General features: G+C 54.4%; 2 protein-coding genes across 6 annotated transcripts in view; one reads left to right on the plus strand and one right to left on the minus strand.

Annotated features, from left to right (window-relative positions):
- The first annotated feature begins 5,125 nt into the window (after positions 1-5,125).
- The window catches only part of TONSL (tonsoku like, DNA repair protein), a 32,380-nt gene continuing 11,535 nt past the window's right edge, over positions 5,126-25,970 (plus strand). For 3 of the 5 annotated variants that reach the window (XM_065582251.1, XM_065582252.1, XM_065582253.1), the window contains exons 1-5: positions 20,561-20,649; positions 21,994-22,089; positions 24,369-24,511; positions 24,821-25,004; positions 25,611-25,740. In XM_065582251.1, the coding sequence (XP_065438323.1) occupies positions 20,619-20,649; positions 21,994-22,089; positions 24,369-24,511; positions 24,821-25,004; positions 25,611-25,740 (584 nt within the window). In that variant the 5' untranslated portion in view covers positions 20,561-20,618. The other 2 variants (XM_065582254.1, XM_065582255.1) reach the window with 2 other exon arrangements.
- On the minus strand, positions 11,922-20,265 carry LOC101937720 (uncharacterized). The gene is made up of 2 exons (XM_005291125.4): positions 19,976-20,265; positions 11,922-14,433 (listed from the first exon to the last, which is right to left on the minus strand). The coding sequence occupies exon 2, from the start codon at positions 14,334-14,336 to the stop codon at positions 12,393-12,395; it is 1,944 nt and encodes a 647-aa protein (XP_005291182.2). The 5' UTR covers positions 14,337-14,433; positions 19,976-20,265; the 3' UTR covers positions 11,922-12,392.

Genomic DNA, 25,970 nt, shown 5'->3' on the forward strand with positions numbered 1-25,970 from the left:
TGGAAGGTTTCCTCCTCCCTCCCTCAGCAGCTGGCTTGCAGATGGTGGGACGGAGTTGCTATTTCGCAGTGTGGCCTATTGGGGACCCTGCCCCCCTCGCACTGACCTATTCCCTCCATCTCAGGCGTCGGGGTGGGGTGGGGATGGGCTGTTTTGCAGTGAAGGGTCAGGGGACACCCCCCCTCCCCCGGGCACTGACCTGTCCCCTTCCCCCCTCCCCCCTCCGCTATCCATGCTGGAGCCCCCACCCCATTGCAGGCTGCGCCCGGTGCCCTCCCCAGCCAGACATCCCTTGCCAGGGTGGGGTATGAAGCATCCTCAGCTGTCCCCACCACCGGGTTCGCTCAGCCGTTGCGCCGCCTGGGGGCTCCCTGCCCCATTCCCCCCGAACTCGGCCCCCCAACTCCCCTCCCACAACATGGCTGCCCCACCCCTTAACTCCTCATATGCCTTTGCTCAGCTGGCACTCCCCAAACCAGCAACAGTTCCTAGCGCTCAAGGCGTAACCCTCTTGATTTAGGCACCTACCCGTGTCCCATTCCTAGGGCTCAGGGCGTAATCTTCTGTGGGTTTTGTGGGGCTTTTCCCCAGTGATAGCGCCTCGCACAGCAATAGCCTTCACCTCTAGTTATTCACAGGTACCAAACCCGATGAGCACACAGTGCTCACCGCTTGCCAGGAGACATCCCTGCTGGCCAGGCAGGCTCAGGTCACCCAGGGACTCCAGCCTCTGCCCGGTGGCATTGGCTGGGTGCTGAGGGCTGGCAGCTCTGATCCTGGGCTGGGTCCCAAAGAACTTCCTTTTGGCCCCCGGTTTATATAGTGAAACCAGAGTCCTCACCAGTCATTTTACTAAAATATTACTAACCAATTCCCTAACCAATCCTAACCTAGTGTAAAATAATTCTTTAACCAATCATACCCCACCAACATGATTGTTTTACACCGAACACAATTAGTCATGCAACAGACCGGAACAATCGAAGAACCAGATCGAGACCCTGCAGATAAACGATAGCGACGTAGGGACCGTAATGGCAAAACAATCGAAGTGGAGGTTTTACAATCACAACTGCTGAGACGTGGTTCCTTGCCACCCAGGATGCTTCAAACAACGTTTTCTTTAACCAGCTGCAGGTTTTTTCTCTGGTGATGGTGGGTGCTACTGGGACAGCAGACGCCTTTGCAGCCCGGTAGGTGAGGATGTGGCTTCCTGCTTCTTCGCTCACGGCTGCTGCTTACTCAAGGAAAAGGCCTCCGACCCTACGGTATGGCTACAGGAAAAGCCCTTATCCTCACAGCTGAGCACCTGGGCACAGTTGTTACCCCAGTGCAAATAACCCTGCTCGGGGGGCTTTCCCCCACACCATCAGTGGCTAGCAGGGGCGAGCGTGGTCACCTACGTTCCCTCTAAGCTGCGCGGCCACGCAGCAGCCTATTAAGCGCCACGCAGGCGCTCAGGGCTGTGGCGGGGAGAGATTCCTCTCCCCCAGCCCCAGACCTGCCGCAGCTGGGGAAGAAATGCCCCTCCCTTGGCCCCAGCCCCGTCCTGGACCTTCCGTGGCCACAGGGAGAGGCACCTAGCCCACAGCCCCAGCCCCGGAGCTGCCGCGGGGAGCGAGAGCTGAGGGGAGCTCCCTCCTGCACCCAAACCCCTCATCCCCATCCCAGAGCCTGCACCCCCAGCCGGGACCCTCACCCCCATATCCCAACCCTCTGCCCCAGCCCTGAGCCGCTCATCCCCGGCCTCACCCCAGAGCCCGCATCCCCAGCCGGAGCCCCCACACCCAACCCTCTGCCCCAGCCCTGAGCCCCCTCCCACACTCCAAATCCCTTGGCCCCACCCCCACCACATGAATTTTACGTGCACCAATATGAGGTGATGTGTCACACACATCACCTCCATATAGGTGCACATAACACAATTCATTTCGCACATGGGTGGGAAAAATGAGAGGACACGCTGGTGGTCACCCCACTGGCTTTGATCAGGAAGGGCCGAAAGCATAGGCACCAACTCCATGGGTGCCCCAGGGCTGAAGCACCCATTGGAAAAAAAATGGTGGGTGCTGAGCACGCACTGGCAGCCCCCCCATCAGCTCCCCCCCTCAGTGTGTCCTGCCTGCCGGCAGGCCCCACCAATCAACACCTCCACGTCCCTCCCAGCGCAGGAGATGCTGGGGGGGAGAGGGGAGGGCGGACAAGCGAGAGCGTGGCACTCTTGGGGGAGGGGTGGAACAGGGCAGGAAGAGGCAGGGTGGGGATGGGGGGTTTAGGGATAAGTGATGGAGTGGGGACAGGGGCATAGTGGGGGGATCTCACACACACACACACCCCTGGTGCATTAGAAAGTCGGCACCTCTGACTGAAAGCCCAGGGCTCAGACAGTTTTGGGGGGTGAGTTCTGTTTAAGACGTGTTACATGACAAAGTGACATTAAAGCCGGGACATGATCACAACCGGTCTCGTCTGAGTGTCTCGGGACACTCCCTTGCCTCGCAGCACATGATGGGGCTGGTAACGCTGGGTGGCAGTGCACAGGCTTACGGGCAGGTCCCCTGCACCTCTGGGGCCTCGGCTAGGGCTCCCCCAAAGTGAGCGAGCGCTTCGGAAAAGGCTGGCGTTCCTCTTCTGATTGCGCCGGGCTCTGGCTGCTGGGGATGGCCCAGGCTGGGGGAGCCATAACTTTAGTGGGTTTGTCTTTACGCGGGCTTAAAAAATCTACAACATTGAAACTATAGATGAAAAGCCACGGCCTCACTAAGGGAGCTGATCTTAACGTGACCCCCACGGGTTAGCAGCACTGGACTGCTGCGGGGGGGAGGTTCCACATAAGTGTCAGAGAGGCGCCGAAGCCTGGGATCCTTGCTGTGCCCCTTCCCCCTGGTCTAAACGTGACCAGGTTTCCAAGCGTAGCTGCGCCTGGGTTTGCTGCATAGGCCCTGCTTGGGCCAGTCTTGAGGTGTGAGAGCGCCAAGGGCATTCTGCCTCCAGTGCCCTTCGAAGCCTGGGCCCTTGGCCTCCAGTTCTGCAACCGGCCATGCTGCTCTCATCCAGCTGTGGGGCCCAGAGGCTGCGCCCACAGATGCTGGAACTAGGGCTAGGAGGGGGCTGCAGCACCTCCAAATCTGAAGTGGTTTCTATCATATCCAGGATTCCCAGTTTGGTTCAGTGGCTCTCAGCCCCCCACTACACAAACTGTTCCAGCCCCCGGCCTGCTCCACTCCATCATTTCCCTGCCCCCCAGGCTTGGCAGTGCTGAGAGTTTCTTTTCATTAACCCCTGCCCCCCAGACGTTAGCTGTGTTGCATGCAAAGAGCAGCACGAAGATAACACTGAGTGCTGGGATGCCCACAGGGAAACAGGCCGCGCAGCAGGTGCGGAGAGATTATTATAAACAGAAAGAAAAGTTCAATGAATGGATAACGCCCCAGCTCTGTGAAAGACTGAAGTTTGATCTATGAACCACCATGACAGCTGTGTCTGAGCCAACACAGGTCACCCAGCGCAGGACAAAGCATCCCGTCCAGGAGCTTCAGGTATGGAGCAAACTTCCGGAGGCAATCGGGTGAATCTAAAGTCTTGAGTCGGTGGGAAACACAGCAAAGCTTTCCTCTTCAAAAGGCTTTTCCATCAGAAGAATGACTCCTAACGACCCTCCCTTCTACCCAATTAACCCTGACCAACCCCCCCCAACCCCCCCAAATAGAGAGCGAAACAAAATCCCTACCCTAAAATCCCTTCTTTTGACCCTGAAAAGAGCGATGTGCCAGATACTCCATGAAGTCAACTAGGGTCTTCGCTATTGCTATAGATTTCTGCTAAGAGAGGATGGTAATCGGCAGGAGTATAAAACCAGAGGTTTTTTAAGGTCAGGCTTGACAAAGCCCTGGCTGGGATGATTTAGTTGGGGTTGGTCCTGCTTTGAGCAGGGGGTTGGACTAGATACCTCCTGAGGTCCCTTCCAACCCTGATCTTCTATGATTCTAAACCTCCCCCACTGCAACTTGAGACCATTGCTCCTTGTTCTGTCATCTGCCACCACTGAGAACAGCCGAGCTCCTATGATTAAACAATCCCAGTTCCCTCAGCCTCTCCTCAGTCTCCTGTATAAATCCCTTCACACCCCCCTTTGGTCCCTCGGTTTGGGTCTGGATCTTGTGTTGTAGGTTCAGAGGGGTGGGCAGCAGCTTTTGCATATACCTGGGAAGGGTGATTCATCAGAGATTTGCCTTTGGCATCCCAATTTCAGGTCAGCAGGTTGGGGAGTCACACAGCACACAATTTGCACCACTGACACAACTGACGCATGTTAATCTGGATTGGTTTTAAGTGTTTATCTGACACATGTAGTAGCGAACGTGTTTTCTCAGACATGGGAGAGATGTACTTTCAAGGGCAGGTGGGAAAGGACAATGGGCAGGAGAGGTGAACCAAGGCCAAGTTCTCAACCGCAGTGTGAAGTCCCCGCTCTCGCACCCCAGGAGAATGGGGAAGGGTTGGCTGTATTGACTCCCACGGTCCAGCACAGGGGATCAGTGCGTTCCCATTGCCCCGCGTCAAGCTTTGGGGTCGGTGGCTTGGCCGCCCTTGGGGACGGAGATGTGAGCGCGCGTGTCTGTGCGGGGCAGTGGTGGTCACCCCGCGTCGGGAGAGCTCGGGGTTGGGGACAGGGACCCCCCACTCTTGGGCCAGAGGCTTTGCGCTCCCTGAACCCCCCCGGTATGGGGCTGACACGCCCCCCCCCAGCCCAGGGGGGCGGGAGCAAATCACCGCGGAGTATTGACCGAGTTACAAATAATGCCCGGCTGGGGGTCTCCTGGGACCGCCCCCCCCCCGAGCTGGGCGGCCCCAGCAATGCGGCGTGACCCCGGCAGCCCACGGGACGGGTCTCGGGGCGCCCCCGCGGGGCCGGCAGCCCCGGAGCCAGGGGCTCAGGCAGAGCCTGGCGTGCCCGGGCCCATGGGCGGGGGGCGCCGCTGCCGGCCCCGCTCGCATTGCCCACGCCACGGGGCCAGGACGCGCGTAGCCAGGAGCGGGGCGCATGCGCCCTCCCGGCTCTTTGTGCCCCCCGACGAGCGGAAGTGGGCGGGGCTGAGAGTCACGCGTCCACCCCGGCATCCCTTCCGGGTGGAGTAACTTCCGGTGTGGCTGTGAGCGGCCTCTACGGGCCGGCCCGGAGGGGGCGGAGCCTCCCGCGGTACCGGCCGAACCCCCCCCCGCCCCCGGGGGAAGCGGGACCGGCCCGAGCCGTGTCCCGGGGGGCGGCTCCATGCAGCCCGGTGCGAGGCTCCGCGCTCAGTCCCGCGTGGGGCCGGGGGCCGAGCGGCAGGGCCAGACCGGCCCCAGCCGGGCTCCCGGGAGCGGCTTGTCCCTGGTAAGTGGAGGCCGGAGGAGACCTGAGCCTGGAGGCCCCTGGCCCGGCCCGGCCCCGCGCCCTGGCACCGACGGGCCGTCTAGTAACGCAGACGCGGCTCCCCACCCCCGGAGTGACCCTGGGCCCGCGTTCAGAGCGTGCCCCTCGGGCTGCCCCGGGGACGGGTCCGGGGGGGGGGAATTGCCTTTCGGATGTGGCGCTTCTTAGCATGTCACTTGGTTCTGCCCTACGCTTGGCCGTTTTCCTTTCCGAGATCCCCTGAGTGCCGGACGTGACCGTGCCCGGGTCCCTCTCTCCGTTCCGCAGATGGCGGGCTCGAGAGTGAGAAAACGCGGCGGGAAGATGCTGGAAAGGTGAGAGCCAATGAGGTGTTGTCAGACTGCTCCATGGGCCATGCTCCCAGAGTCTGGACCAGGGAAAAGCCGGTGGAAGTCAGCACGGGTTACCAATGCAGCAGAGAGAATCCACAGGGGACCGGTGAGGCAAATCCACTCTCTGGAGAGATGTCTTAAGAAGTGCGAAGACGTGGCTGTGCACCAGAGCCCAACTCAGGAGAGAGAGAGACCGTAGACATGTGGTGAATGGGGCAAAAGCTCCTGGCAGTGCCCAGCCCTTATCAAACACCAGAGAATCTGTATGGGAAAGACGCCCTACAAATGCATTGCGTGTGGGAGGAGCTTCCGGCTGAGCTCAGCACTCCTGAGACACCAGAGGAGCCACGCTGAGCAGATCCCCCGCCAACCCACTGAATGTGGGGAGAGCTTCCAGCAGCGCTCTGCCTTTGCCAGACACCGGAGAATCCACTTGGTGGAGAAAAGGTACGAGCGTGCTGACTGGGGCAAGGCCTTTGGGCAGAGCTCGGAACTGATCAGACATCAGGGACTCCACACCGGCAAGCGGCCCTACACATGCTCCGAGTGTGGGAAGAGCTTCTCTTGGAGCTCAACCCTTGGAGCTCACCGGAGGATCCACACAGGCGAGAGACCCCATCAGTGCAGGGAATGTGGGGAGCGCTTCAACTGGAGCACCACCCTCCTAGTTCACCAGAGGAGCCATACGGGGCAGAGACCCTACAAATGCACTGAGTGTGGGAAAGGCTTCAGTCACAGCTCGGCTCTCGTTCAGCATCAAATAATGCACACGGGAGAGAGACCCTGGACCTGCTCCGGGTGCGAGAAGAGCTTCGGTCAGAGCAAATCCCTCCTTGCCCATCAGAGGAGCCACACGGGGAACAGGCCCTATGGGTGCAGCAAGTGTGGGAAAGGCTTCCAGCGAAGCACAGAGCTTCTCTGACACCAGGAGGACAGACCCTACAAACGTAGCGCCTGCGGGAAGAGCTTCAACAGCAGCTCGAACCTGACTGAGCATCAGCGAATCCACACTGGGGAGAAACCCTACAAATGTGTGGTGTGCAGGAAAGGCTTCAGCCAGAAATCGTCCCTCACAGCCCATCAGAGAACCCACACGAGCGAGAGGCCCTATAAATGTCCCAGTTGTGAGCAAAGGTTTAGGTGGCGCTCAACACTTATTAGACATCCGGGAATCCATGTGGAGCCGGTTGCTCTGGGGGCATTTTCGTAAAACTGCCAGGGAGCTATGTCCTGTTAAGCAGGGAGCCTGGGGGCTGCACCAAGAAGGGCTGTGTTTGCTCTAGACCCCTCCCAGGAAGGAAGTAAAAGGAGGCAGTCCAAGACTTGAGCATTCACCTGCTGAGAGAGGAAAAAACATTTTATTGATTAAAAACTCATCAGCTGCTTATCTCTGAGCTGCCTGGAGAGCAGGTCCTAGCCAGTGTGCTGGGACGTGTGGGGCTCACGGCCTGATTCTAAGGCACCAAAAAAGTCGTCATCAAAATAATATGGTGTTCAATGATCGCCTAAATGTGAATTGTGAAAAAATAACTGGCAAAACCTGTGTGCTGTGGGGGCGAGAGACTGTGTGGAGCAGAGGTGAGTTACTGAGGGGAGAGTGAGCTGTGAAAGAAAGCAGAACTGCTAAATTCAAATCTATGGAGCTGTAGCCCCTTCTCATTCATGCTGGCGCGGCTCTGTGGATTTCTCCTGCCGTGTTGGCCACATCTGAGTGCCGTGGAATGTGCATCCTGTTTGTGTCCAGGTGTGGACTGGTCCATGACTTACAGAAACCGAATCGATGCATCGGAGGTGAGCTTAGGCCAGTTGGGACGGGAGCTCACTCATCCTGGGGGCGGAGAGAACAAACGACCGGCTGTGCCTCCAGACTGCAGAGGGGGTGATGCTGATCACTGGGGCTGGCTGCTTTCTCTTAGGAATGGCGTAAAACCATTTGATCCTGCTTGAAACATGTAAAATAGGTTTGTGGATTGTTTTATTTAAAAGGCCCCCCCCGCCCCCCAATTTCTGCAAAGGCTCCCTCTGATCAAGGGAACCACCTCACCCCTTTCCTTGGTCCATAGCTGATGTAGGCCCCATTGCACAGGCAGGGCTTTCAGCAGCCTTGTTGCCGTCTCGCCTGAACGGTCAGAAATGCCGTGTTTGGGGACGTGGGGAAGAGAGAGTGTCCAGTGTTAGCAGTGGCTGGAAGGGGCAGGCCTCCTCCAGGTGGGACCGCTCGGGAGGTTCCTAGTTGGTTTGAGGGTCAGATACGCCCACCACGGCTGTGCTCGTGAGCCGGAGTGTGTGACTGTGCTGGAGGTAGTGTACTGAGTGATCCCTGTGGCCATAGGCTGTGGCAGAAGTTCACCACCCCCTAACTTGTCTCCATCCCTTTGCATGCAGCTCCCAGGTTCCCTGAAACAGTCATTGCCCTGCTTATCCCACCCACCCACCCACCCACCTGCAGCCTCAATGGAGAGATTTAAAACTCAACCATCCTGTGGTCCAGAACCCCCCTGAGCTCTTAGTTCTGGGCAGGGACAGGGGAGCTGCCTCCTCCCCGTGAGACTGGCTGGGAACACTGCACTGAGTCCAGTGTGTTCTGGGAGCAGCGGGGCAGTCACACACTACAGCATTTCTCTTCCTTGTGGATGATATTTCTCCCAGGCCAAGGGCAGTGGTTAACAGGCTGGGGTTTTGCTTGCGGGGGAGGGGGTGTTTGAACAGGCAGGAGGGACCAATGAAAGTGTAGAATTGCTGAGCCTGGAGACGTTTGAACACTTTACATAATTAACACTCACATAATCAGTGAGGTGACAGGCAAGCGTTGCGGGCCCAAAGCTGGGGCATTTGCCTGTCAGAGAAACTTGCGAGTGGGACCAGTCCAAATGCCCTCAGACCCTCCTGCGTTGGTCCTGGACCAGTGAGCAGGAAGGAAAGCTCCTGCTCCCGGATTCCCCCGGGCCCAGAGGTGTGTGCCTGCCTGGACTAGGGAAGGAAGAAGAGGCTAAGGGTTTCCATGCGTTGATGGGGGTGAGCTGCCTGCAGTGGGGAGGAGATGAGTCCAGTCTGCCGTGGGGGACTGACTGATCGTGAGTTTGGGAGGCTGACTGGTGATTTTTCCATTCGGGGGGTTGGCAATGCTGATCTTGCTCACCAGGTCGCTTTTCCCGAAGCGCTTGCAGCGGTAATTGTAAGTACGAGGTAACTCATTAGTAATAGCCCACGAGTAACAGCACTAGTTATTTTTGTTTAGCAATTCTACTTTCATGCTTCTACTTGTCGGTCAGTATTTTCTACATTCATAGTTTACTCTACAGTTTAACAAGAGTTGAGTACGCAAGTGACAGTTTAGTCACTGTTAGAATTTTGACTTAATCTCCACGAACAGAATAGTGTAATGTAATGTATACCATGGGTGGATTCTTTGGTCATCCAGCTGAATTATTTAATGATGAGACAAAAATCAAAAAGTATGAACAGATGAACCTCGTACATAGCGGCGTTCCTTTTTCCTTATGAGTCTTACTTTAAATCTCTACCTAAAAGGACAGTTAAAGCTTAATTAAACGTCTCTCCTATAAAGAAAGAAAACATAAAATTCCCCAAAGCCCCCTAGCGTGCTAAACCGTCCAATCCAACTCCAGTCAAGTGACACCACACATTTTAAACCCACACGGAGTGCTCAACTGAAACAACCCAATTAAAGCAGAGCTTAGCGTGCAAAGCCAGGTTTCTTACAATCTTCATAAGAAAGTTCCCACGCTGTATTGTCAAACGCTGCTAATTTCTGGGGTGTTACATTGACGTTTACAGCCAGAATGATGATGATAAATTCTTCAAAGCCACAACGGGTCAGTAGGCAAGAGATAAGAGGTCTTTGTTCACAAAAGGAGAATCCCAATGCCAGTTAAACTGAAACTGCCCATTAACAGATGTATATAAAAGTTAGGTTTCAGAGTAGCAGCCGTGTTAGTCTGTATCCGCAAAAAGAAGAACAGGAGCACTTGTGGCACCTTAGAGACTAACAAATTTATTAGAGCATAAGCTTTCGTGGACTACAGCCCACTTCTTCGGATGCATATGCTAGTACAATCAGCATCACCTAACAGTAACAGTTAGCAACAGCACCAAAGAGTCCTGTGGCACCTTACAGACTAACAGATGTATTGGAGGTGTCGCGGGACTCTTTGTTGCTTTTTACAGATCCAGACTAACACGGTGTGACGCTATGAGTAGAATATAATATGTCATTGAAAGGTGACGGCCAGAAAGAGTTAATTACTTCACAGACTGACCTGACCCATGGCCGAACTTTAGAGACTGGTTAGGAAGATCAGTAGATGAATAGAGCTTTGAAATGCAAGTCTGCATTGTTAGAGGTAGAAGGGGAGGTGTTTGCTCAGGTCTTGTGATATAAGTAAACAAGTCTTGTCTATTGCTACAGCTTTGATTCAAAGATCAAAAAAGGAATATTAACATGATGATACTTGAGGGAAATAGTATTATTGTCTGTGTGTCTCTTTGAAGGTTGTGGTAACCTGGATCTGAACTGTTTAATGGATAAATTACCCTGTGCTAATTGCCAGGATATTTGAGAGAAGGAGAATTAAGCCTATTGTTGTCTAAGGCCAAAAGGCTGCTGGAAATGTATAAGAACCCTGGGACACGATCCTGCTTCATCTCAGATCTACTTTGGGTTTCCAGAGGGGGAAACCTTAAGCCACAAGGATTGAGATCCCCAGTCACTAACTGGAGCCACCCTGAATATGGACATTGGACTATAACCTATGGACTATTTCTAAAAGGACTTTTGGCAACTACAAGCTCATCTCTGCTATGTATCTGAACCTCAAGAATTGAATTCAAGTCTGTCTGTATATTGATCTTTTAACCAACACACTCTCTCTTTTCTTTTCTAATAAATTTTAGTTTAGTTAATAAGAATTGGCTAGAGCGTGTATTTTGGGTAAGATCTAAGTTATAATTGGACCTGGGTATGTGGCTGATCCTTTGGGGTTGGAAGAACCTTTTCTTTTACATGATGAGAGAAGATTTTCAGTAATCAGCATCATATCTGACAGGTGTGTCTGGACGGAGGCCTGAGGCTGGGCACTTCAAGGGAACTGCGTTGTTTGGACTTCTAAGTAACCAGTGAGGTACTACAGAAGCTGTTTTATGCTGGCTGGTAAATCTAAGTATTGGAATATCCACCAGCGTTTGGGGTTTGTCTGCCCCGTTTTGTTTGCCGTTCACCCTAATGAGTGACCTCAGCTGGCTCCCACGGGCAGCACCGTCACACATGGCTATCCCTCCAGTAACAGAGCACTGGACTGGAACTAAGGATCACCTGGCGCATTTCACAACTCTGCCAGGTAATTCCTGTGTGATCAAGGTCAGGCAACTTACCTGTTTGTGCCTCAGCTCCTCATCTGTAAAGTGGAAATCAATGATTCCCTAGTTCACAGGAGTTTGGTGAAGATAAGCTCATTATTATTCACAAAGAGCTTAGATACTACAGGGGAACAACAGCCTTGCCCATGAAAATTGTTTTATCATCCAATCCTTTCAAGACTAACATCTTCCTGCAGGTTGATGAATCACATTATGACCTTAATCAGCAAAAAACCCCAACATGATATCCCAATCTGCTGCTGTTTCAAAGATGCGTGGAACAACGTCCATTACAAAAGTGGCCAGGCTACCTGGGACCCGCCCTCTTGGATCGCAGGGAGGTGCTAAACGCGTAAGTGCAGATATTGTAAACTAGAAATGAACACAAACATTGGAACTGTGCCAGCTGGGCTCGGTGCTGCGAAGTGTGAAGAATCCCACTGGCACTAGTGGTCTAACTCGCTGCAAGACTGGATCCAAGTCACCAGCTCCATCACTCCCGATAGGTAGGAAAGTGCAACGTGATGGGGAGATGTTGTTTGATTTGATCGGATCTGTGCCCTGGTATTTGCATAAACCCAAGGTAGATGTTTAATTACAATGGTTCCAGGCATAACAAAAAAAAGACCAGAATTGATAAAGGTATATTGAAACCTAATCACTTCTCAAGTCTGAAGGACCTCGGTAAAACCTTTCAAACCTCACTGCCTACAATGAGGCATCTCCATCGGACACCGGAATAAAGGTAAATAGGCTTTCTGTGGGGCTGAGCACCCACGAAACCTCTGAAAACCGGGTGGGCTTTTTTGTGTGCGCTTTAATATACAGCTAGGTGCAAAGTTTTACATTTTTGGACATGTCAGCAGATACTGCGTAATCATTTCATACAAACTTTGTATCATCTTTATTCCTCAGAAGTAAAACAAAAATATAACAAGAACAGGGCAAGAAACTCCCTAGCGCAGCCACAAAGAACTTCCATTGTATAGGTAACGATATTTATGTAGAACAATGCAAACATACAGGCCTCAATTCTCTGTGCATTTATTTCTCCACTTGAGGCACGAACAGGACAGCGAGGGGGTTAAAGTCACCTTTGTTGTAGGCCAGCTCTGTGTCTGCCTGGCCCACAAGTAATGAAGTTAAAGCAACCTCAAATATTCTCTACTAATTCATATTCTAACTCTATATTGTGTACTTAAGGGTTTAACTTTTTTTAGGATAACAAAATATGACTATAATGCTGTTGTATTCTAGCAGCGTGTAGTCTAGCCCAGACAGGGCGGTGTAAGTGGCAATTGAAACTTCTGATCATTTGTTGCCGCTGTCACAAGCTCCTTAGCTGCTCCTGTCTGCAAAAATCCCGCAAACTCGGCACATGTCATTTTATAGTTGAAGTGCATGAATAGCTCAGCTTTCACTATGTCCACTTGGAGCCGATTCCTTTCGTCAGCCCACAAGCTCTTCATAACGCTGAAAATGTGTTCCACAAAGCCGTTGCCGGGTGGAACAGCAAACACGTGCTGCACAATTCTGAGCAAGTTTGGGGCCTCGCAGCACTTAAAGAGTTCTACCCACACCTCAGAGACCTTGATTAGATGGTGCTGCTGGCACTGTGTCGCTTCAGCGTCCTTTATTGAACTCTTTAGGATTGGTAGCACATCATTCAATACGCACATTTCTGTAAATAATTCATCTATGTCCACTTGAATGTTCAAGTGTGTCGACAACGCACACAGTTTGTCTAGCTGAAGAGGTTCGTCCAGATTGAGTGGTGCACACAACTTATAGAAAGAGTTTTCGCTGAAATCAAACCACTTTTCCAGGTACTGCAGCATGCGTGTGTAAGCCTGTTGGGCATCGCCAACAAATTTATTCTGCTCGTTAAGTGGTAGCTTCTTCAAGAACTGGGTCACTTTGTACCCATAGAAGCCTTTCTCTTGTCGATTCTGAATCTCTCTTCTCAGCTTGTTGAATGTAGCATACAGTTCAGTTACCTGAATGTAATCATTCTCAAGAACCTTTATTGTGTTGTTAAATTGGCTCAGAATGTTGTGCACAAAGTAGATGTACAGTTCAGGAAGCGTAATAGTTTCATCATCAGAAACAGTGTCCTCTTGCTCAGCAAGAAAGGCCCATATTGTGCAGCTCACATCTTCCTTGCCTTTATTCACAAAGTAAGATTTGAGTGCGGGCCAGTTCTTCAGTAACCTGTCTATGGCAGTGAAAAGGGTCAGAAAACGTTTAGGTAGCTGGTATAAGATTTCTGAATATTCTGTCTCCACAAAGTCAAAGAATTCTTTAAGTTCACTGATATTCTTTGCACTGGATGAGAATTCACTGAAGACCTTGATGACCAAGCATTCTACATCATAAGAGAGCATTTCCAAGCCATGTTTCGCTGTATTGTGTACTATGTGAGCACTGCAATACCCTGGCACAAGGTTTGGTAAATCCAACATTTGTTTTAGGTGCCGAAAAACAGACTTGTTTTCTCCAAAATTGATTGCTCCATACGCCACAATTTTATTCTGTATCAGACCAGAATTTTGAAGACAACTTCTTAAGTTTTTTGCGATTGCCTCTGATGTTTCGTCTGCATCCTCGAAAAAGTCTATGATAGACATGCAGATTCCCTTATCTTTATTAAAGTAGCGGACGGCAACTGGGAATAATATTGTGTTCCCTTTATTAGACGCATCTGTCACTATTGAGAGAGGTGTTGATCCAATGTCTTGCACAGCCAGTTTCAATGAATGGGGGGCTAAAACATTCTCAATCAAAGCTTCTGCTTTTGTCATTCCACAGAGAATTTTGGAAGCTATCTTGGAGTCAGGGAAAATGGAGGGGTACAGTTTATTTTCACAGTCTTGAGAACGGTAGCTGTGGTGGTGTTTAACTCCGTGATACGTTAAAAGCAACTCAGCTGTGCATATGTGTTGTTCTTCAGCGTTATCAGTCTTTATGGAGACTTTATTGTTAGTACTGGACCATATCTGTCCTTGTACTTTGATTCTGTGACCTTTTGTCTCTGCATGATGCTTAATAGCTTTTACAGAATCAAACTTAACTGTGAATTGAACACGGCAAATGGAACAATATCCCGAGTCTTCACTTGCCTTTATAAGCCAGTTCCGATATTCTGGGAGTTGTAGCCACTCATCTTTAAAAGAGCACAGCCTTCGACTCTTTTTCTTTTCGGGCTCCGCCATTTCACCCTGGCGCTAGTCTGACTGCAGCACAGTTTAGCCACCAGCTAAGAGTGTTGAGTGTGTGTGCCAGTTGCTCCCCGCTGCTCGTGGTCGTGCACTAAAAAAGTTATTCAAAGAGTCAATCACCAATTTTTTGACAGATCTAGTACACTAATTACAGGTTTTGTTACAGGAAGCTAGAAGAAGATAGACAATTGTGGTAACTCACTTTTGGGGTCCGGTCAATACTTCTGACTAGAGACTGTACATGTCCCCTTAAAACGGGACTTTATATATTATCCTCTATAATTTGTCATAAGCTATTTTTCTGTTTTCAGTGCAGCTAAAGTTACCATAGGTGTTTTGACCAGCTTGTGTAATATCCAGTTCTGCAAGGACATCGCTGTATATTTGCATCCATTCAATTAGCGCCACCCTGGGAAGAGCATTAACTGCTGGAGCGAGCACATCAAAGGGCATGCTCACAGTGTCACCATTTTCCATGTTTGGTAGAGTACGATAAAGCCACGACAAAATGGTGCGAAAACGATAAGTTATCAATATAATTTACATTTGATACCAGCTGCTGTCAAGATTAACAAGACACTAACATGTTGATGTATTAAGATAATATAGTCCGAGTCTGGTTTTAACCTTTAAGACAGAAACCCCCCCAGCCAGAAGACAGCACACAGAGAATTTAGTTCATAACCCAACACCACACCCCCTCACAGACAGTGTTTATATTAACGTAGCCGGTATGGTACCAGTACTTCCTTAGAATCTTCCAGTGACTGAGAAGCTGTAATTGTCAGGCGTGTCTCAGGATCACCTTCATTTTTCGGTACGACATTGACTCAACACATGGTATCTGTTGTTTGAACCTTTGCTGAGTGTTGTGTCAGAGAAGTTGGGACAGGGGCAATGGGGGGCAGGGCACTGGGGGGGCAGTCCCTGAGCCAGAGGCAGCATCGGTCCCTGGAGCGAGAGGCCGGGGGCACAATGGGGCGTAGATGGGGGTCGGTTCCTGGAGCAAGGGGGAGGGTTGCTGGCTTTTTGCCTTCTGTGTCCAGGTGCCATGAGGCTGGAGAGAGCTGGGGCCTGGGACGCTGAGAAGGCAGGATGGGCCATTACGGATAGCGAACCCGGCTATGCTCCTCAGATGAGATGCGCTGTCAGGATCCCTCCCCCAGGTCCAGGGGCACCATTTAGGGAGGGGAGAGCGGTAGTGGCCTGCCCCCCTCCCCCCCCTGCGTTTCATACCCGAGCCCTGGCATGCAGGAGTGCTGGCCCTTTAAGAGAGGCACACAGAGGAGAGTGTGTGTGTGTGTGCGCGTGTGTGCGTGCGTGCGTGCAGGAGTCACACCATCCCTCCCCTAGGCTCAGAGGTGAGAGTAAGCTGGCACGGTCCAGTACACTGGTACACAGCCGACCATACGGGCAGGGCTGCTGAGGAGGGAGACCAAAAGGGGCAGCTTCCCTGGGGCCCGGCGGCGATGATGCCTAGGAGCCCTAGGCCCTTTAGAATCATAGAATCATAGAATATCAGAGTTGGAAGGGACCTCAAGAGGTCATCTAGTCCAACCCCCTGCTCAAAGCAGGACCAATTCCCAGCTAAATCATCCCAGCCAGGGCTTTGTCAAGCCGGGCCTTAAAAACCTCCAAGGAAGGAGACTCCACCACCTCCCTAGGTAACGCATTCCAGTGTTTCACCACCCTCCTAGTGAAATAGTTTTTCCTGATATCCAACCTGGACTTCCCCCACCGCAACTTGAGACCATTGCTCCTTGTTCTGTCATCTGCCACCACTGAGAACAGCCGAGCTCCATCCTCTTTGGAACCCCCCTTCAGGTAGTTGAAGGCTGCTATCAAATCCCCCCTCATTCTTCTCTTCTGGAGACTAAACAATCCCAGTTCTCTCAGCCTCTCCTCATAAGTCATATGCTCCAGACCCCTAATCATTTTTGTTGCCCTCCGCTGGACTCTTTCCAATTTTTCCACATCCTTCTTGTAGTGTGGGGCCCAAAACTGGACACAGTATTCCAGATGAGGCCTCACCAATGTCGAATAAAGGGGAACGATCACGTTCCTCGATCTGCTGGCAATGCCCCTACTTATACAGCCCAAAATGCCGTTAGCCTTCTTGGCAACAAGAGCACACTGTTGACTCATATCCAGCTTCTCGTCCACTGTGACCCCTAGGTCCTTTTCAGCAGAACTGCTACCTAGCCATTCGGTCCCTAGTCTGTAGCAGTGCATGGGATTCTTCCGTCCTATGTGCAGGACTCTGCACTTGTCCTTGTTGAACCTCATCAGGTTTTTTTCTGCCCAATCCTCTAATTTGTCTAGGTCCCTCTGTATCCGATCCCTACCCTCTAGTGTATCTACCACGCCTCCTAGTTTAGTGTCATCTGCAAACTTGCTGAGAGTGCAGTCCACACCATCCTCCAGATCATTAATAAAGATATTAAACAAAACCGGCCCCAGGACCGACCCTTGGGGCACTCCACTTGAAACCGGCTGCCAACTAGACATGGAGCCATTGATCACTACCCGTTGAGCCCGACGATCTAGCCAGCTTTCTATCCACCTTACAGTCCATTCATCCAGCCCATACTTCTTTAACTTGGTGGCAAGAATACTGTGGGAGACAGTATCAAAAGCTTTGCTAAAGTCAAGAAATAACACATCCACTGCTTTCCCCTCATCCACAGAGCCAGTTATCTCCTCATAGAAGGCAATTAGGTTAGTCAGGCACGACTTCCCCTTCGTGAATCCATGCTGACTGTTCCTGATCACTTTCCTTTCCTCTAAATGTTTCATAATTGATTCCTTGAGGACCTGCTCCATAATTTTTCCAGGGACTGAGGTGAGGCTGACTGGCCTGTAGTTCCCCGGATCCTCCTTCTTCCCTTTTTTAAAGATGGGCACTACATTAGCCTTTTTCCAGTCATCTGGGACCTCCCCCGATCGCCATGAGTTTTCAAAAATAATGGCTAATGGCTCTGCAATCTCACCCGCCAACTCCTTTAGCACCCTCGGATGCAGCGCATCCGGCCCCATGGACTTGTGCACGTCCAGTTTTTCTAAATAGTCCCTTTAAATGGGTGCCGGGCCGTGCTGAAGGGCTGGCTGGGGGAGTCTGGCCCCAGCCCCGCCCCTTCTGGTTCAGATCTCTTCAGCGTCTAGTTTCATTTCCAGTGTTTCAACAAAAAGAGCAAGACCTACCCCCCGAATGCCCCTTCAATTCCCTAGGCACGAGCGTTGGATGATAACTTGTGATGTATGTGTCTAAGGAGCCAGCCCTTGGTTCGACTTTAGATCTAGGTACCCCCTTGTAAAATGGCTTGCTTTCCCCCAGGCCGTCCTTGGGCATACGCAGAACACGCAGCTGTGTGCTTCGTATGCAGCCAGCCCCATCCCCTAGGTGCCCCTCCTGTGCGTTCCTAGGGGGATGCGGGACCCGGGACAACTCCCTCTGCCCCAGCCCTGCCTCTTCCCAGCCTCATTTTCCACCCTTCTCCCAAGTCCCCTCCCCCAGCGACAGATGCGGCCCAGGGGATTAGCAGGGGGGCCTGGCACTGGCAGTAGGGGTCAGGCCTACCCCCGCACTCACCGGCAGTGATGGGAAGCAGAGCGCCCCAGCCCGCTCCACTCCGCTGGCTCCCCGTTGTGTCGCTCTGCTTCCAGCCGCCGGTGAGTGTGTGTGTGTGTGTGTGGGGGGGGTGACGGACCCCTTCCCCAAAACCTCCTTCCTCAATCAACACGGCTGGGGTGGGGGAACGGAGCAGGCTGGGGCCAGGTTGTTGTTTCTTGCTGCCGGTGCTAGGCCCCCCCGCTAATCCCCCAGGCCGCTGTGGGCCCCCCCAAAGCGGCCCCCCACAGCTCCTGTCTCTGCAGCCTTGCAGGCTTTGAGTGCAGCTCAGACTCTCCGTGGGGGAGGGGGGAGAGAGCAGGTGCTCAGGCTGTGTAGGGCACCATAATTGGTAGGGACGGGGCTGCCTTCCCCCTCCCACCGCCCCCCGGCAAGGTTCTGTTGTGGATGATCTCCATATGTAGTTTTACCATCGGTCATTCATTGCAATTGGTCCTACACAAAGATCTAATGTTACTAGAAGGCAATGTTTGTTCCAATCTTTACAGATGTTTTATCAAGTAAGTTCTACTAAAATACGGCCAGTAAGGTGTGCTAAATGAACGCTTCACTATAGCATGCGGCTTAGGGAGAGTATAGTAGTAGAGACTAGTAGATGGGGGGAGGGATAGCTCAGTGGTTTGAGCACTGGCCTGCTAAACCCAGGGTTGTGAGTTCAATCCTTGAGGGGGCCACCTAGGGATCTGGGGCAAAATTGGTACTTGGTCCTGCTAGTGAAGGCAGGGGGCTGGACTCAAGGACCTTTCAAGGTCCCATCCAGTTCTAGGAGATGGGATATCTCCATTCTATTTATTAGAATCCCTATCCATAGCTGTCTCCAGCACAGCTTCCAATGGAAATTGCAAACGGGCCAATTCTGCTCTCCTTAGCACTGCTGGAAATCTGGAGTAACCGCCTGGGTTTCAACCATGATTCAGGATGTAGGGTGGTGTGAATGAGAACAGAATGGGGCCCATCTTATTTCATTTTTAGTTTTGATCTTACTGATGCAAGATTTTGAACAATATATTTTGACCCCCGTATTATAAACCTAAGGTTCATTGAAATTCTACTGCATTTAGAATTTCAATCCATCATTTGTGCATTACAAAAACTGCTGCTATTTAAAGTGCTTCTGTTGTGGGGTGCCATGAAACCATCTTTGAGTTAGGGTGTGATCAAATATTGTCATTCCAATTGCTGTAGTACCACAAGGTTTAAAGTAGGTTAAAGCAGTGGTTCTCAACCTTTCCAGAGTACTGTCAACCCGTGGAACTCCTTGCCAGAGGTTGTTGTGAAGGCCAAGACTATAACAGGGTTGAAAAGGGAGCTAGATAGATTCATGGAGGATGGGTCCATCAATGACGATTAGCCAGGCTGGGCAGGGATGGTGTCCCTACCTCTGTTTGCCAGGAGCTGGGAATGGGCAACAGGGGATGGATCACTTGATGATTCCCTGTTCTGTTCATTCCCTCTGGGGCACCTGGCACTGGCCACTGTCGGCAGACAGGACACTGGGCTAGATGGACCTTTGCTCTGATCCAGTCTGGCTTATGAATTGTACCCCTTGCAGGAGTTTGATTTGTCTTGGGTATCCCCAATTCTCACCTCACTTAAAAACGATTTGCTTACAAAAATCAGACCTAAAATACAAAAATGCCACAGCACGCTAGTGCTGAAAAAAGGCTCACCTTCCTATATTGACCATATAATTATCAACTAATTCATTTGGACTATAAAGATTGTACTCCCCGGTCAGGGTACAGTACAGAGAGCCGTAGAAACAAGTCAGCGTCTGTATGAAATTTGAGTTTGGTACTGACTTTTTATGTCGCCTGTTGTAAACCTAGGCAGATCTCTAGGTGAGTTGACCTGCCCCCGGGAAGAGCTCGGCGTCCCCCCTGCAGGGTAGTGCTGGCGGGGGGTTAGTTTTGAAACCGATCCGTGTCCGTAGTGTAGCCCCTGGAATCACAGTTAGATTTGCCCCCCTCCCTGGTGCCCCCGGGCGGGCAGCGCCGATCCCTACCTCCCCTGAGCCGGTGCCAGGCGCTGCTCCTCCGGCCTGATTGCACTTCGTGCGGTGACCGGACTCTTGGTGTCCAGTCAGCCGTGCCGACCGGACACGGAACCTATCCCCTTTGCACCGGACACCTGGGCGCCCCGGGCTCGCTCCGGCAGCCGCTCGCGGGCCCCGCGCAGCGCTCCAGGCAGACACGTTTGCGATACAAAGGCGTTTTCCTCGCTCCTGCTCGCAGGACTACATGTCCCAGCATGCAACGCTGCCTGATCACCGGAGCGCCCCCCCCCCCCCCGGACCCAATGGCACGGTCCGAACTACAGCAAGGCGGGAAGGTTCCACCTGTAGGGCTGAGCGGGGCGTGATTGCGCGGCATGCTGGGAGCTGGAGTTCTGGGCCGCGCGTGATTCGTTGCATGCTGGGAGTTGTCTCGTGGATGGATTCCCATTGCCGCCTATCAGAAGAGGGACTTTCCCTTTTCGGGGGCGGGGCTGGCGTACTCAGTTTGCGATTGGCTCTGTGTCCTGGGACGGCGGTGCCTGGTAGCCAATGAGAGAACAGCGCTGGGGTTCGGGGTCCAATGGGACCGGCGGGGGGCGGGCTCGGTACGAACCCGGCGCGGCGGGACGGGAGCTGGCGGCGAAGCGGGGGGATGAGCGGGGAGCGGAGCCGGGAGATCCGCCGTGAGTGCGGGGGCGGGGGATCGGGCAGGGGGCCGGGGGTGAGTGGGGCGGGCCAGGTGAGGATCTGAGGGGGTGGGGCGATGTGTGGAATCGGAGGGGCGGGGGGATTGGGGGGGTGGGGATGTGTGGGGCTGGGGTGGGGGGATTGGAGGGGGTGTGGGGCGGGGGTGGGGGATTGGAGGGGGTGTGGGGCGGGGGTGGGGGATTGGAGGGAGTGGGGATGTGTGGGGCGGGGGTGGGGGGATTGGAGGGAGTGGGGATATGAGGAGCTGGGGGATTGGAGGGGGATGTGGTGGGATTGGGGGGTGGGGATTGGAGGGGGTGGGGATGTGGTGGGATGTGTGGGGCAGGGGTGCGTGCGGTGCGGGGATCTGAGAGCTATGGGGCGGCAGTGTGCAGGACGGGAGGCATATGGGGCAGGAGGAGGTTGGGGTGGCGGCTCGTGCAGGGAGGAATCCGGATGTGTGGGGCAGGGGAGATTGGAGGGGTGGGGATGTGTGGGGCTGGGGTACTTGGGGCAGGAGGATTGGAGGGGGTGGGGATGTGTGGGCTGGGGCAGCGTGTGGGTAGGAGAGAGTGTGGGGTCAGTATTTGGGGGTGGGGTCACTGAGCTGGGCCCTTGGGCTGGGGATTGGGGCTGTGGGTGGGGGGGTGAGTGGGATAGGGGAGGGTGTCAGGGTGGTGTTTGAAGGTGGGATATTGAGCTGGGCTCCTGGGCTGGGGATCCGGGCAGTATTTTAGGGGGTGGGATTTAGGGTTGGGGTCCATAGTTGCCTAGGTAAGACAAAGCCCCTAATATCTGGATGTCTGGTCAGCCTAGCTGGGGCAGTGAGTAGAACAGGCTGGGGGAGGGGTGGAGATGGGTGGTCTCCTGGGGCAGCCCTGGTGGGTTTGGGATTGTTGTGACTGGCAGAGGGGGTGTAGCTGGGACTAATGTGGGAGCTGGAGCCAGATGTGAGAGGGCAGGGCCCAGGAGCGAGGTGATGGGAGTTCACCCCCTGGGACTAGCCTGGGGGCCCTGGGCTCTGAGTGAGAAGAATGCACTGGCAGGACCTGGGTTCAGCTCCTGGTCCTGACACAAACTGGCTGGGCTACCTGGGCACGTCCTGTCCATCCTTCTCTGGGACTCAGCCCCCAGGGGCCAATGGGGCTTCCCACCTGCAGGAGTGTGCAGATAGGTTGGGGCTCATAGGAAGACCTGTCCGGAGTGACTTGCTGCCCTGTGCTGGGCGTTCCCTTGGTGCCTAGTTAGAGGGCCGACGACTGCGCACCAGAGGGATTCGGTGCTAACGGGCTGCAGGGGCGTGACCAGGCGCTGATGGTTCTTCTCCTGCCGCCCCACAGAGCTCCAGAAGGTGAAAGACAAGGCCCAGAGGAGTGGGAGCCTGAAGGAGGAAGCTGTCATTTGTAACCAGCTTGGGGAGATCTTGGCTAGACATGGTGAGTGGGTCCCAGGGTCCTGCTCCTGGTGGCTGGCTTGCTCCTGTCTGTCTCTGGTGGCTGAGGCTGACGTTGCAGGAGATGGGGCCTGGAGACGCCTTTGTCCATGTAGGTTTTGGGGCCCTGCCTTTCTTGGAGGGGGGAAAATGGAAGCGCAGCTCCCCTTCCTCCCCCCCCAGTGCCGCATGCACTGGCCACGGATGAGATGGGATCTCTGGGCTAGGATCGGTGTCGGCCCCACTCACCCTGAAGCAGGTCGCTGGCCCGTCTAGCACTGCCGGTGTGTGCTGTTTCAGGAGAAAGCGGAAGGCGGGTGGTGCTGTGCAGTGTGGGCGGAGGGGATTCCGTCTGGCCCCTGGTGGTGAGCACGGGGTCCCGTAGCAGGATGTGCGATCGCCCCCCTTCAGGGCCATCATTCCAAAGTTAGTCACTGTGAAATTCCCTAGGCTGTTTTTTGGCCCCGCTGCTCTGGTTATGTAACGGAAGCTGGGCGGAGGAGGGCGCCTGGCCCTGGGAGTGGGGCTGGGATGGCCCTTGGTTCCTGGGGAGTTAAGTCCAGAGGCTGGAACCAAACCCGAGGAAGCTGTGTCTGCCACACAGCCGAACTTCCCCCTGCCGGTGGTGCTGGAGGAGTGGGGTTGGCGACCAGGCCCTCCATCCTGGAGCTTTAGGCTCGTTTAGGTGCGCTGGGCCCAGGTCATGGAGCGCCTCGAAGATCAGGGCTGGGACGCTGAGCTGGACTCTGTTGTCCGGGAAGCCAGCGGAGGGAGCGAAGGACGGGTGTGAGCTGCTGGTGGGCGCTGAGGAGACACGGCAGCGTTCTGTATTTGCTGGAGTTTCTAAGTGCTGGAGGCTTCGTGCCCAGGCGTACCGTGTTGCTGGAGCCCAGCGGAGAGTCAGTGTAAGGCCAGGAGGGACAAGCAGATTATCTCATCTGGCCACCAGCACCTGCGCACTGACCCCAACAACCGAAACAAGGCCAGTGCACCACAGGAGGCTAGGCTGGTATGGGCAGAGAACAGGAGGGGCCGAGCAGCACCATGGCCCAGATAATCCTGGCAAGTGGAAAGTGAAAAAAACCCCAATGTCCCTGCCATGTGATTGGGGGGAAATTCCTTTCTGACCGACGTGTGGTGATCAGTCAGACCCGGAGCATGTGATCGGAGGCGGGCAGCCCAACCTTGTAGCGCGAGACTCAAGGAGCTCTCTTTGTTGGCTTAACGTGACGGTTAAGGGGTGACTTGATCAGTCGATAAGTACCCACATGGGGAGCGCACGCTGAATAACGGGCTCTTCAGCCTAGCAGAGGAAGGTCTAACGGTATCCAGTGGCTGGGAGTTGAAGCGAGACACATTCACACTGGAAATAGGACATACATTTTGACAGTGAGGGTAATTAACCACTGGAACAATTTACCCAGGGTTGTGGTGGATTCTCCATCGCTGCGTTTCTAACAGCTCTGCTCTGGGAAAGACTTGGGGGCAGGCCTCTGGCCCGTGTTGCACAGGGGGTCAGCCTGGATGGTGACACTGGTCCCTTCTGGCCTTGGAATCTATAAAGAGGAGGGAGCCCAAAAAACCCCCCAGAATACGTTGGGGGTGGATAAAAATCCCTTCCTGACCCCTGCAGATGACCATCGGAGACCATGAAGCATGAGCATTAGGAACATAAGACAAACTGGAAGGGTCCCCAGGGCTGCCAAGCCCTGCCCCCATCATCACAAACAGCCCCCTCATACAATCACACTCAGAATTTTGCCCAGCTCTCTCTCATACCCAACGAAGTTGTTTGTCCCTCACAACTCCTGGTGGGAGGTGGTTCCACCTCCCTCCCCCTCATTGCCAGGCTGAATTTGTTCATGGTCGTTTGTTCTCGGGCCAGCATTGTCCTTTCGCTTCCTACCTCTTCCCCCTCCCTGGGGTTTACCTGCCCGGTGTATTACCAGAGAGTAAGGAGATCCCCTCGCAGCCTTCTTTTTGCTGCACTAACCAAGCCAGGCTCTTCCAGTCGCCTCTCCCGAGCCGGCCCTGCATTCCCCTGACGAGCCGAGTCGCTCTTCTCTGCCCCTGGTCATTTGAATTCACCTTTCGTGGCCGTGAAACTGTACTCGGTATTCCAGATCCGCTCTTCCCAGTGCTTTGTACGGTGGCATGAACACGCCCCTCTCTCTACCGGAGAGACCTGGTTAGCGCTGTGGCTAACGAAGCAGGTGCTGCCTCCCGCCTTGGGCAGCAGGCTCGCTTCCCCCTCAGCCCGCCTCCTCTCTCTGCTCCCGGCAGGGCGCTACCGGGAAGCGCTGGAGGAGCACCGGCAGGAGCTGCGGCTCCTGGAGAGCGTGGAGGATGTTCTTGGCTGTGCCGTGGCCCACCGGAAGATCGGGGAACGCCTGGCCGAGCTGGAGAACTACGAAGCTGCGCTGAAGGTAGGAGGGTGGGGGGCTGATTGGCTGCAGGAATCGGGATTCTCCAGGGAATGGGGATGGAAGCTGAATACCTGCAGTTCAGCCCCCCTGAAGACTGCAGTGTGGGGGCGGTGAGGGTGCAGCGGGGCAGGGATGAGGCGGGAGAATAGCTGCAGAGGTTTAAAGGGGAACACTGGGGCACATGGCGGTAACCCCTGAGCTGTCAGCCCCAAAGGGCCCAGTTCAGAGCCAACCTGGATCCCCAGGGCTTGGGGGTCTCACGCCGCCCCTGGTTCTCCCCGATACCTGCTCACAGTCCTGCCCCCTCAGCACCAGCGCCAGCACCTGGCGCTGGCCCACGCCCTGTCTGACCACACCGAGCAGCAGAGGGCCTGGGCCACCATAGGCCGCACCTACATGTTCGTGGCTGAGAGCGGCCAGGCGGGCGAGGCGCTGCGGGAGGCGGAGCAGGCATTCATGAAGAGCCTGGCTATCCTGGAGGAGAAGCTGGAAGGTGAGGGCCTGGTGGGCGCGCGGGGCTGGGAGCTGCAGGGCACAGAGCCAGAGCAGGGGGGTGGGGCAGGGCTGCCAGCTGGTGACTTGGAGCAGCCCCGGGAGGAAACGCCAGTCAGGTGCCCCCGTGACAGCCTGGCTGGGTGATACCACTACCCACGCTTCACCCATTGTCCCCACACCAGAGCTGGGATCCCCCGGTCCCTGAGATCAATGTCCTCCCTGACCCACGGACAGAGCCTCGGGCTTTCGTCTGGCCTGCCAATCTCCTTGTGCCAGTTTGCAGGCCAGGCCCATGGCGCCAGCTGCACCTTCCTGGTGCCTGTTTGACAACGAGGGACTGTGGGATATACAGGGGCACTTTGGGGCCCTCTAGCCCTATCTGACCTCTTAGTCCCACGCCAGGGCTCAGGCAGGACTGTCCTGGCACTCCCGCCCCTTCCCTTGGGAGATGATCCAGTCAGCCAGAGGCCAATGTTTCCTGGCACTCAGCCTGGCTCTTTGTGCCGCCCCCTGGGCCCTGGAGCTCCCGCCTGGCAGATCCGGGTGGGTGAGGACGGGGACATCCGGAGCCGGCTGGGTAACGGGCTGGCTCTGGGTGTCCCAGGGACGGTGCCGCAGCGGGAGCTGAGCGAGATGAGGGCCCGGCTTTATCTCAACCTGGGCTTGGTCTACGACAGCATGAAGGACCAGGCCAAGTGCAACTGCTACATCAAGAAGAGCATCTTCATCTCGGAGTAAGGCCCTGCCCCCTTCCTCTGCAGACCCGCCGAAGGCCCCTTTCCATGGCAGCGCGTTTCCCCAGGATTCAGCCCAAAGCCCTGGCCCACCCTCTGTGGCTGCCTGTGGGGAGCCCGCTGGTTGCTGTGGCTAAGGGGTGTGGTGGGCGGTGTCAGGGATTTCCTGGGTGGGGGGTGTGTGTGACCCCGAGTCATCGCTGGCCGTGACCCCATCCCCCCGCCCCCTC

Source organism: Chrysemys picta, chromosome 2 (genome assembly GCF_011386835.1).
Source record: "Chrysemys picta bellii isolate R12L10 chromosome 2, ASM1138683v2, whole genome shotgun sequence".
NCBI lineage: Eukaryota > Metazoa > Chordata > Testudines > Emydidae > Chrysemys > Chrysemys picta.